Raw genomic sequence first — 12,618 nt, forward strand, 5'->3', positions numbered from 1 at the left:
TTCGCATGATTCATCTTCTTCATCTTCTCATATCGCATGATCCACCATGCAATTACAGTAAATTATAATTTTCTTTTACTAGCTAATATTTCTTTTACCATAAATTTATATAATGACCTTATTTACATTATCATGTATTAAACCATCTGATTCATTAGATAATCAGATGGTAAGTCCCACAAGAGACTATCCGGGTTGAATATGTTGGATGATCCGTTTCTGAGCTCCTTTCCACCCGCGGACTCCTCTCCGTTTTCTTCCACCTCAAGTTTGTCATCCAACTGGCCCTGCTGGTCCGCCGCTGCCGTGCACGTACTTCCAGCACACAGACTCTGGCTCCACGGCGATCCATTGCCTTCGTTCCCAAACGTAGAATGGCCGTACTGAAATCCAGACATGGGCAAGCGGAAAGCACTGCAGTTCCCTGTGAAGTTCCCAGATGATGCTCCAGTAGTGTCCATCCAAGGTTGAGGTTAACATGTCTGGTTGTTCTTGCATTGCCCTAGATAAACCAATCTTGATCTTTTCGATAGTGTCGTTTTTTCTTCCTGCTTGCTGTTAATGTACGTGGCCGTGCTGTTTCCCGGCGTTGGATTGATGTGTTGGAGCTGGAAGTCGATGCGCTTCTTTGTAAGGATGTGGAGCATTTTGTCCTTAAAGAAGCCGAGTGCCGCTTCTGCAAGGTGAGCCGCCTGTGGCGGCTCTATTGTGGTTGCAGTCTCGGCCATGAGGTGGGAAAAGGGTTTGTGTGTGACGGGGTCGATCCCCATGCCTGATAGCTTCTTCTTCAGCTTGGTGTTCCAGTTATTTTTGACATCGTTGTCGGTGCGGCCAGGTAGTCGCGCTGCAATCAACGACCATCTGTGACACATTCACAGGAAATGATTAGTGAGCTGAGTACTTGAAATATGTAGAGGATGCAAGGGAGCTGTTATTCGCACCTTAAAAAAAACATCCGCTTATTTAATTATACTAAAAAGTGAAAAGAATAAATGAGGAAGAATGGCAATAACTAGATGCGTTGGAGTGTTAATAACTATTTCTTTTTGGATCATATAATAGAAAATGATCCAAGACTTACCGGTTGCCAACAATGGAGTGGAGCTTAACAATTATTTGCTCTTCCGCGTCGGAGAATTGTCCGTGCAGGTCGGGGTGATGGGGGACCATCTGAAGAGTCACTGAGAGAATTAAAGTCTGAGGTGCGATATACTATTTTCAAGGAATGTCCTAGGGGGATGATTACTAAACCCATCAGATTCCAAGACCCAGGAGATTAATAACGTTGGGAACGGCAGGACCTATTGAGCTTCCTTATTTATTTCATGTACTAGTCTAATTAAGTTCCTTTTATTATATAAATAGGTTGTGATTTGGATGCTGGAAACGGAGTTGGAATATAATTTTTTCTCAATTGAGTTAGCTTCCTATAGCTTCTCTTTTTATTAGCTTGCGTGTTGTTATTCCCTTCCTATTCTCTGCAGCTTCTAAGTGAACTGCATCACGGGCCGAAGGTAGTTTGTCCAACGTAGCCTGCAGCTTTTCCCACATCTTTGTAAACCTTGTAAACCAAATGAAGAACGTTTCAGGAAGAGAGAGAGAGAGAGAGAGAGAGAGAGAGAGAGAGAGAGAGTTTTCAGTTGTAAATAGTAATTACCAGCATTTTTGGGGATGAGGCGCCAGTTACGAGTGCCATGTTGGGCAATGTAGGAAGAGAGCTTGTTATCTTCTTCAGGAGTCCACTGCCCCCTTTTCACAGTGTCCTTCTCACAGCATGGAATCCGACCCATCTCTCTCTTTCTTGCTCTATCTATTTTTCTAAGAACTCTCACTCCTTAACTTAAAAAATGTCAATAATAATCTTCTTTGCGCCGTCAAGGTTTTCTTAAATGAAAATGCCAACAACTTTTGGAAAATAAAAAAAAGACGAGTAGGGCTTGAGAGTTTGAGAAAGTAGTGGAAGTAAACTAATAAGCTAAAAGAGCTAAAACTTTTTTTTTTATTTTTAATTTTGGTTTGCTAAAAACAAAGAAACGAAAACATTTTCTTGGGGAATTTTTTTTTTTTAATTTCTAAATTTCTCTTATAGGTTTACCCGTTCTCTAATATTCTTTATATATATGATATAATGAATGAAGAGGTTCAAGTGCATTAGCCATGACCTAATAGGGTTACTGGAAGACTCCCATCAAAGGCGCACGATTTCATTAAAAAATTCAACGCCGTTGAGCGTGTGAGACTTCATGTTGTCTGCAACCGTGTGGCCATGTCTGCAGGAGTTGTCCAATAATGTTGCTGCTAAATCATGCAATATATGGTTATGGATGACTTCGTACTTGTAAATTGATTAAAAAACCCACATAATTAATAGTTTGTTTAGTTTTGATGAATATATATATATATATATATAGATGAGAAAAAATTGGTTATGTCACGCCCCGATCCCGACATATATCCTGGATCGATACACGATGTCACAAAATACTCGTATATCTAACATACCCATCTTCGGGATATGGCAAATCACAACTCGAGAATCAAATCTCATAGTAATTTTTTTTTCGTATACTTTATGGTTGTATCTAACCTCCTCGTTAGACTGCCTATGTACCCTCAATAAGGATCAAGCTATTCGTAGTTCACCATTGCTATAACTCGACATATGACACAGTCTGTTAAGCCAAAATACATAACATTCCTCAATCAAACATTTGGACTTGACAAGCATGAATTATTCGATTCAAACTACATAACAACCCGCAAGACAGTCAAGGTTTCTATTTCATCCATCATATAAATCATTATGTTTCAACATAAAATCGCTATTCATATCATGTAATATATCAAAGAATCAATAAAGCACAATAGTATCCTCTAGTCGCATTGATCACATATCTAATCATTTTATCAACAATCATATTCAACATCGTTCCACAATCATCTCAAGTAACCCATTCCATGATATCAAGGAGGCACGATATTAACATTTAATTACGTTAATCAGTCAATTAGGTCACATCTCAATGCTCATAATTAATATAGGACTTCTATATAATTCCCTGCCTGGATTTCAGATAATAACTTGATAATTCTAATTTATATTCACAAGATTTATTGTGGGTAATTCCCATTCACTCGAATCCAGGGTACAAGTCTAACTTATGGAAATGAGCAAGAGTAGGGATTCCAGACCACTCAATGGAATCCAAAACTATCAATCGGTTTCTCGCATGTAAAATTAGTGTCATCGATCACAATATATAAACATCAAATATAGAATCATGCTTTATGAAATCATAATCAAGTCACTGACAACTTCAAATGAGTCACCCAGACATCCAACGACTTTTCTAATTCAAAGCACAAGATTCTCAAAATTCATCGTTTGTATGTACATTAAAAACTAGGGCTAGAGGGACGCAATTCGGCCGAAGCCTACATCTTTGAAGCTCTCTCAATCTAAACTCAATGAAACCCAAGGTGGATACGATCCTGGACCATCACTCAACGGAATTGGGGAGTAGGAGGGATTCCGAACCATCTTTCAACGGAATCCGAGTGGATACAATTCCAGACCATCACTCAACGGAATCGCGGAGTAAGAGGGATTCCGGACCATCTCTTAACGGAATCTGAGTGGATACGATTCCGGACCATCATTTAACGGAATCGCAGAGGGCCAACAACCATATATACAACGCCTCAAAGAAATGAGACAAGCACAAGCTACTTAATTTACAAAAGTTCAACCAAGGGAAATAAGGCACAAATACTAAATTTAGAACGAATCAGCGAAACAGGAGATAAAACCATATCGAAGCAACAAATCCCCACCACCACAGGTTAACGGTCTACCACTAGTCCTCACATTTCATTACAACATGCCAAACAAACCAATCAAACCATATTTCAATATATACATGTCAAATCTCATGTCATAAACTTAAATCAATATCTCAGTATTGGAAATAACAATTCAATAGAAACATATTCATAAAACCAATTCATATCCACACCGGATCATAATTATGAAAACATGGTTAATTACCAATATCACATACATTAAAGTCACCCACATTTTATCATATCACATCCTAAGCGCATCAACCACCATTCAAATATGCAAGTCAAATCACATATCACAATCCTCATCAGTACACAAGCCAAATCATGTTTAATAAACATAGGTCTATGGCTAAATATATAAAATCACATTTCAATAGAAAATCATATTCATACGACCAATTCTTATTCACAATCGGTACCAATAAAAGAAATTAAGATAATAAACATATCTCATATACTCAAGTCGCTAACAAACTAATATAGGCCCACTACATATCGGAAAATTCGATTTTTTTCAAAAATTCTCAAATTTCATAAGAATGAAGATCTCAACACGTAGAGTAAACTTTATACCTGCGGCCAAGGCCAATTTGGCCTGAAAACATCCCAAACTTGCCACGAACCGCCGAAACCCTAAGGTGGGTGTTCTTCAATTCGACTTCCTCGGTGTCCCAACGCCTCTACAACCTGTTGGGTCTTGTTCCTGGATCCAAGGGGAGTTGACTAAGGGTGGTGGTGGGTGGTGAAACTCACTGGAACTGCGGAATCGCAGTCAAAGCTCCATGGGTCACCCGCACGGTTTTTACACGGTTTTGGACCTAAAAACCCTCAACTTGGGGTGGAAATGGAAGATGGGAGATGGTGGAAGAGTTTGCAGGTGATGGATAGTTGAATTTTACCTGAAAAAATGATGGAAGTGGCCGGAAACCACTCCGGGTTGGCGCGGGTAAATGGGTTCATGGGAATGGAGGGAAAAAAAAAAAATCCCTTTTCCCCCATTGGTCCTTGCTTTCTTTTCTTCCTTCTAATTGGTCCCCTTTTCCCCTTAAACTGGCCGGTCCTTTAATCCCAAAAAGTGTTTGGGCCTTTTTCACCCCTAAGTGGAAATTAAAATAATTCCCACAATCTATAGTTTCACAACTTCAAACGTCCGTAATTATACCGTTATAATCCGGACTCGCAAACGGCTTTCGCCTATGCGCTCGTGGCTTCGAGACCTATTCGAAAACGTTACAAAAGGTCAATGAGTAAATAATAATTTTCCAAACTTCACTCTTCGTAACTAGTTTAATTGAAATCTAATTTCAAATAAACTAATATAAATTCTCGAAAAAATAATATAAAATCTCAATAATACAAATACGTAGATTATAACAGTGAAATCCGAAAACTGAATTTCACAGATTAAGATGGTTTGGATATGTGAATTGAACACCTATAGATGCTTCGGTTAAGATGCAACTATGAGACAGAAGCTCAGGGCAAAAAGGATAGAAGAAAACCTAGGAAGACTTTAAAAGAGACTATAAGAAAATATATGGAATGCTTGGAGTTAACAGAACGCTAGGCGCAAAACAGAACGCAATAGTGTACTAGGACTCATACAACCAATCTCATTAAGTAGAGTATATAAGGCTTGATTGTTGTTGTTGTATAGGCCTCATATTTACCATTTGTTATAATATTGTGAAATGCACTCAAATATTGAAATGCTCTCAAATATTGAAATGCTAACAACATTACTGATTTAATGCAGTAGATCTACAATATTGACAACATATTGATAATTTCTCTATATATTACGACTATAGGGGAATCTTTGTTACCTATGTAATGGGACAACATCGAGATGATATAGATATGATATGTTTATTTTCAGCACTAACGTTTTTAAGATCTATTACGTACTACTATAATATTGGTATTTGAGAGCATTCTCCTATATATAATATTCTTGTCCAAAATCCCAAAAGCTCTGAAAAAAAAATTATACCACAAATTGGGCACAAGTTTGTTTTAATTATTTACTTTTTTTGGTTTATCTTGTTTTTATCATATTTATGGAAGAGAAAATATGTCAAACTGATCAGTTGGGGTAAGAAAGAGGGAACAATTAGGTTTGCAGTGTTTAGCTCTTATTTAAGACAGAGGAGCTAGCCTATGAGGATATATATTTGCATTAGAGAAGCACTTCATAACATTTTAAGTAGTTAAGAGGCTGATGATTTATAAGTGGTGAAATCCGCAAGAAAAGAAATGCTTTTACAATCTTTCTTCTACTTCTTCACAGGATTCAATTTCGATAAGCGATATCAACTCGTTGAAGTTGCTAACCTTTGCAATGTGCGTCATCTAGTTTGAGGTTGTTAGGTCGAACTACTATATAATTAAGGCAGTTGTGTTCTAGAATTCATATAACCGATCATATTTAGTGGGACAATGTTTCATTATTGTGGTCGTTTATTTGCTCAGTGCAATCTCATTATTTTTGTAGCTTGCAATGGAAGCAATTAAATTATGTAAATGAGGATGACTATATATATATATATATGTATGTATGTATATGTATATATGATTATATATATATATATTCATTTGTTTATGGAGGATATTACAATATTCTTTGTACTTCCCTAGCTCAGTTTGGCACTTATAAGTCCTTCAACTGATCCAATCACACCCACAACTGTCACAAGAAAGCAAGCTAAACTAAATGTCCTCAGAACAACCCATGTTTTTGTCCAAGCCCCAATTTTCTTCTGTACAAAGTACATTTCTACAGGAAAATATATGGTCAAAGGCCAAAAGTTCAAGGCCCCTAAAACTCCCAAAACCTGGTTGAAGTAAGGAAATATCATCGCAATTGCGGTAGTTGACACAACGTAAACAGTTCGGAAACACAGCCTGAAGGGATTCACTTGAAATCTCGGTAACAATGGGACTTTGATAGTGTAAAAGTTGTTCACAAATCCACTGCTCGGGTATTTCTTCGTGGACCATCTTTCAGCAACTGCAAATACTGGTTGACTGTAGACCTGCAAGATGAAACATTCGAAATATACGTGACTACAACAGATAAAAAATGGTGATTCAAACTTGAAAATTTTGATACATATATATACGGTACCTGATATCCTCCCACCAAATGAAGAACAATGCAAGCATTGGCAAAATCAATGAGCCAGAAGGGTTCGTAGAATCCGAATCCTGTCAAGAGATTCCCTGGGGTGTCATCGCCAAAGGCGGCGTATCCAAAGCATCCGCAGCAGAGGTAGAAGAAGGTTGTGACAAATATGGCAATCATTGAGGCCTTCTTCATTGTCTGATTTTCTGGTGGAGGGGACTTCAAAGTATCCTTTGATTTGACAGACACAACACAATCCAACAGTTTCTAATTAAAATCAATCAGAATTTTGTGTGGTTTTAATCAGATTTCTTCGTTTTTCTTCTTTCAAAAGTTTAGAAATCAACCTGAACTTCAAGAACAATAATAGAGTATGGATAGGCAAAAGCAATGTCTCCAAGTGCTTGGAAGGATAACCATAATTTATCAGCAACATTTGATGTTCGAACTCCTGTTAGGCTTCCTTGAATCTTCCCATTTTCTGCAATTAACAAACATATCTTAAAAATCGAAGTGAGCTTTTATTTATGTCTTATTCTGGACAATGAGGCTGGAAGGTAGGAAAAAAAAGCTGGAAAAATCGAAGCAAATACCTATTACTTTTGCAAAGCCGAGGCCAAGTCCAATGAAAGAGTAGGCAAAGGACATGATTGCTGCGATAACTGAAAGCCATTCCATGTTGTGGAAATCTGGTATTTGTGACGCAACAATCTGGACAAGTCCAAATAGCAGCATATACAGACTAGTTCCATATTCACATGAAGCCTCATGCCCTTCTTTGTGGTAGCAGTTTGATCTCTGAATGGCTCTAAATCGACAAAATAGAATACAAATGTTAATACATATCGCCTTTACGAAATTAATTTCAGTTGGAAAGAAGTGTAAGCATCATCATACTAGTATAGTGTAGGTAAATATGCACAAATAAAACTCGTTACAAACTTTTAATAAAAAAAAGAACTGAGAGACCCTAGACAAAACAGTAAGTCGTATATATAACACGGTTAAGTGACCATCCCTCCAGTAGTGTTTTGATTAAAAGTAACTGGTTATTTTTGTGCATATTTTGATAGAATCTGAGTGAATTAGGTTAATTATATTCATTAACATAAGAGAGTTAGAATTAGAAAATAAGAAGCTTGATCTCAAATTTCATTTAATAATACTATTGATTTCTTATAGCAGGGGCCTGAATCTGAAACAAAACGAAAATGACATGAAAAGCACGACTCAATGGGGAAGCTGGTTAAGTACCTCATACTGGTCGCAGTGGTAATCACATAAGCAATACCAGTTCCAAACATGCTGAAATACAGAAGTAAACCACAAAACCAGGTCTTTTTTCTACCTGAACTATCACTGAACTAAATCAGAATCCCACATTAAAGAATCCAATCTATTAGAAACATATCCTAAAATGAAGATCACGTAGAGCAAAAAGTGCAAAAAAGAGAGGTTTTCGGTGTTTTTACTATTGAGATTCACTTTCACAGCATCCATGTAAGATTTGTTTCGAGTTCCGGTGATAGGATCAGGAGACCGGTAACAATCCGAAACGAGGAAGGAAGAAATGTAGGTGACAATTGCAAAACAAAGCAACGAAACGGGGCCTCCAATCCACCCTAGGTGAGCAGTACTCCATGCCAAAGACAAAACTCCAGATCCAATCACAGCAGTGATGATATGAGCCACACAACTCCACAGCGTTCCTGGTTAATTGATGAGTTTCCCACCAGAAACTACGTAAGTCCAAGACCAAATGACAGAGTATAAAATCGAGGCAACGATTTTCGCACTCCCTTTTTAGAGCCGTATGCACTTCATATTGAACATTATACAATTTGTTTGGCATCTACATAACAAGTGCATGAGGCTAAAAGATGAGTATCAAAATCGCCAGCATACGCTTAATTATCAAGTGCTTAATTTAGACTACGAAAAGTTTACCAGTTCTTAGTGGATGGCCATCATCATCACAGGAACCATTACTAGCTGACTCAAGTGGATGTTGAATTGCCATGCTTATCAGACTCACACTAGGAACTTATGAAGTTTTTGAGACCTGTGTATAGAAAATATGAAGGCCTAAAAGGAAGATACTATAATAAATAGCACTATGCCAAACTTGAATTGATGCAACTAACTATGCCTCAAATGGCAACAGTTTCATTTTCCATTTCTATCTCTCTAGCTAATTAACACTTGACTTTCATATATGTAGCTTTGCAAGCATTGCTTGTCTCCTTAGAGTTAAGAATCAATCTCTTTACTTACCTGTAAATCGCAAACTAACACATGTATTAGATTGACTTGTTAAAAATACAAAAAAAAGTTTATATGCGACATGTCAAACTGTGATTTAGTTGTAAGAAACAAATATAATCTTACTATGTTAAGGGTAAAAGACCATTATAGCCATAGCAAGGAGCTCATATACTTTGTGAAATGGTTGATATATGTTATTTGAACCTTCTCAATCAGTCATGTCATGTTCATCTTTTACCCATTTTCTAACTTTCCTCCTCACTTTATTTTGGATTTGAATTCTAGTACATGAGTTGAGTGGGTGGGTGGTCAGTCCCCTTCTGAAACAAACAAATTGCTTGAAAACAGAAATAGAATGTCTTGCTCGATTTAAAACACTCCAACTAATTTTCACCTAAAAGTGCGTTGTTTACAAGTAAGTTGCTCTCTCAAATAAACAAACTGAATATTTTTGCTCACCACTCTTCAATAATTGTAAATTCATCATCCTATTTATCATTGTTCAAAAACCAATGATTCAAAAACTAAAAATAAGTAAATAAATCTTAGAATTTTGAACCATAACCAGATATCCCATGTGCCAAAGTACAGGTTACTGTAATAATTCTCAGTGATACTAATTTTAAGTGTCGCTATATTTGCATAGACATTGCAATTTGCAACTCTCCTTTTGTTCTATCATCAAAAAGCCACTTTACAATTTTTAGGCGGCTCAAACTAGCAATCACTATTCGTTAATGAGTCCTGATCATCGATGGAGCCATAAATATTTTTTTAGTGGAAGTCATTGTTCTAAAAATTCCTTCTAAAACTGTTTAGGCCAACCTAGGCGCTAGACAGTTGGCCACCACCTCGATTAATCTCTAAATATTTGAAAATTAAGAATAGACTCCTAGATTTGTTTAGGCTCTTGTCTAGGCCAACTAAGCGCCTACCCAGACCCACCTAGGCACCCGTCTCGTTCGCAACTCAAACTTAGATAGAGAATAGATAACTTTCATTTTGCATTTTTCTTTTTTCAATAAATTGTAATAGACTTGTTTTTTTTTGAACAAAATAATAGACTTGTTGAATACTTAGATGAACATACATTATATGCTTGTTCCCCATATTTTTATTATGTTCTAATACTTTATAACCTATATGTCATTCTATTTTGCAATTTATGCATCCAAATGCAATTGTGTTTTAAGTATAAACAGACACTTATTTGTACGATAAAATAAATTTATTTAAATCCGCCTTGGCGCTAGGCCTTAACTTGCCGCAAGACTAGTGCCTAGAGTCTTTAAGAACCTTGGTGGAAGCGACTTCGAATGATGAAATTAAATTAAATTTTGAAATAATGCTATTAACTTATTGTCCAACAACATGATTTCAGGTAGTTGGTGTTTAGAACGGCAAAATATGAAAAATTAGCTAATGGAAGAATTACACGGCTCAAAAAGGATGAGAGGGTAGGAAAATTATGGAACGTGAGAGGGTATTTTAAGTTGAGTGTTTGGATTGAGACTTTATTTTTGAATATATAGGTAGTTTATAGTTTTAGTTGGAACCTTTTTTATAGCAAAAAAAGTTGAGTGGAGACAGCTGCTCCCAGTAGGCATATACTGCTTTTGTCCATGGTCCTGCTTTTGTCCATGGTCCTGATATATTAAAAAAAAACAAGAAGTTTAAAGCTTCCAGTATGCACGAGTGTATAAGTATACTAGAGTATGTTACAAAAATAAATCTCGCAAGAACCTAAGAAGATAAAAGAACACATAGAATTAGAGCTCCAACATTCTAGTATGTTTTTATTATTTGATTCCTCATCACTTATTAGCTGCCATAACTCACACCTGAGGAGGGAGTGGAACAGTCACAAACTCGTGGGCAAGTGACTCCTACTTCTTGGTGGAAGTGTATCCACTATTAATCAATGACCAAAAGTTATCCGTTAGTGTACCGTCTGTTTTTAACAAAATTTAATACACACGTCTTTCAATTCATGCCGGTGACTTTCAATATTGATTAACGAGTAGAAATCACTGCATCAATGGTTAAAAGTCACCCGCACTTAGACAACTAATTAATTATACATAGCAAAACTCTAACCACACATACAATGAGCTTGTAGTTTTCTTAAGGTAGGAGCATCTCCTCCCTTTTTCTCATGTCAAGTTGATATTTGTTTGCATCAACTTTATTATGTCAATCGGCATCTCTTGCTTTGTCACTTTGTGCATGTTTCGTCACTTTATCTTTTCATGTCTAGAGCCGTAGAAGAATCGGCGATAGAAACTTGGGTGGAAGTGCGCAGTCACGTTATTGATGCGACTCATTTCATAAAAGTATGAGATTATTTTGTATTTTGGTATCGCTCAACCTCATACAATCTTACACGATATGAGAATTGTCATAATCAAACAACCATACCGAATGTCTTCTTGTAGTCGGCTACATTAGGATTTTACCTGGTACAGGATCATCAAACTCTATAACTGGAGTTGTATGGGCCATTTTCAATTGGATTATGGTCCACTATGCTAAGCAACTTGACTCAAATTTCTTTTATAAAAAAACCTAGCCTTTAGCGAGTGCAGAATATATTTTTTGAATTACGGCATATTACGTGTGATTTATACGTTTTAAATGTATTTATATAAGTAAATTGACAAAAAAATGTCAAATATTCGAAGTAAATGAATAATCTTAGATCATGCTAGAAGAAAACCCTCATAAACTAATTAAAGCAGATGAATTCACATAATAAAATCGGTCTCTATAGAATTTACATTAAGAATAAAGAAAATAATATTTAATAAGCAATAATCACATTATTGTTAGCCCATTGTGAGGCTATGCCCACCCCCTCATCCTTAGTGTAGATAATATCGTTTTTTTTTTTTTTTAAACAATCATTTGACAACGAATTTAATCACTTTATTATCTGCATGTGAAAGACATTTTTTATAACCAACATTACACGTCTCTTAAGATATTTTTAACGTGTTTAAAAATAGAGAAAATAATATTTAATAAACAACTGATTTAATTACATTATTGCTAGCTCATTATGAGGCTAAACCCAACCCCTTCTCTCTTAGTATAGATAATATTGTTTGTTAAAAAAAAATCATTTGATAACTAATTTAATCACATTATTATCCGCGTGTGAAAGATCTTTTTTATAACCGGCATTACATGCCTCTTAAGATGTTATGAAGGTACTAATTTAAAAAAAAAAAAGCATAAAAAAATTAATTATTAAAAAAACACTGTTAAAATGACAAAAATGCCCCTGCCTTATTTGTTGCATTATTTTGGGATGCCTTTGAAGCTTTTTGTATTGGGAGCATTTTTGTTGAAGCATGGTGACACCAAAAGTACTATTCACCTTT

At 36.1% G+C, this 12,618-nt stretch overlaps 1 protein-coding gene and 1 pseudogene across 1 annotated transcript; both read right to left on the minus strand.

Annotated features, from left to right (window-relative positions):
• Positions 1–43: 43 nt before the first annotated feature.
• Positions 44–1,790, minus strand: LOC137741468 (transcription factor MYB80-like; annotated as a pseudogene).
• A 4,646-nt stretch (positions 1,791–6,436) lies between these two features.
• On the minus strand, positions 6,437–10,224 carry LOC137741535 (probable amino acid permease 7). The gene is made up of 7 exons (XM_068481234.1): positions 8,918–10,224; positions 8,443–8,679; positions 8,225–8,318; positions 7,564–7,778; positions 7,318–7,451; positions 6,974–7,201; positions 6,437–6,881 (listed from the first exon to the last, which is right to left on the minus strand). The coding sequence occupies exons 1-7, from the start codon at positions 8,988–8,990 to the stop codon at positions 6,480–6,482; spliced, it is 1,383 nt and encodes a 460-aa protein (XP_068337335.1). The 5' UTR covers positions 8,991–10,224; the 3' UTR covers positions 6,437–6,479.
• Between the last annotated feature and the right edge of the window lie 2,394 nt (positions 10,225–12,618).

The sequence above is a fragment of the Pyrus communis genome, chromosome 8 (assembly GCF_963583255.1).
Source record: "Pyrus communis chromosome 8, drPyrComm1.1, whole genome shotgun sequence".
Lineage (NCBI taxonomy): Eukaryota > Viridiplantae > Streptophyta > Magnoliopsida > Rosales > Rosaceae > Pyrus > Pyrus communis.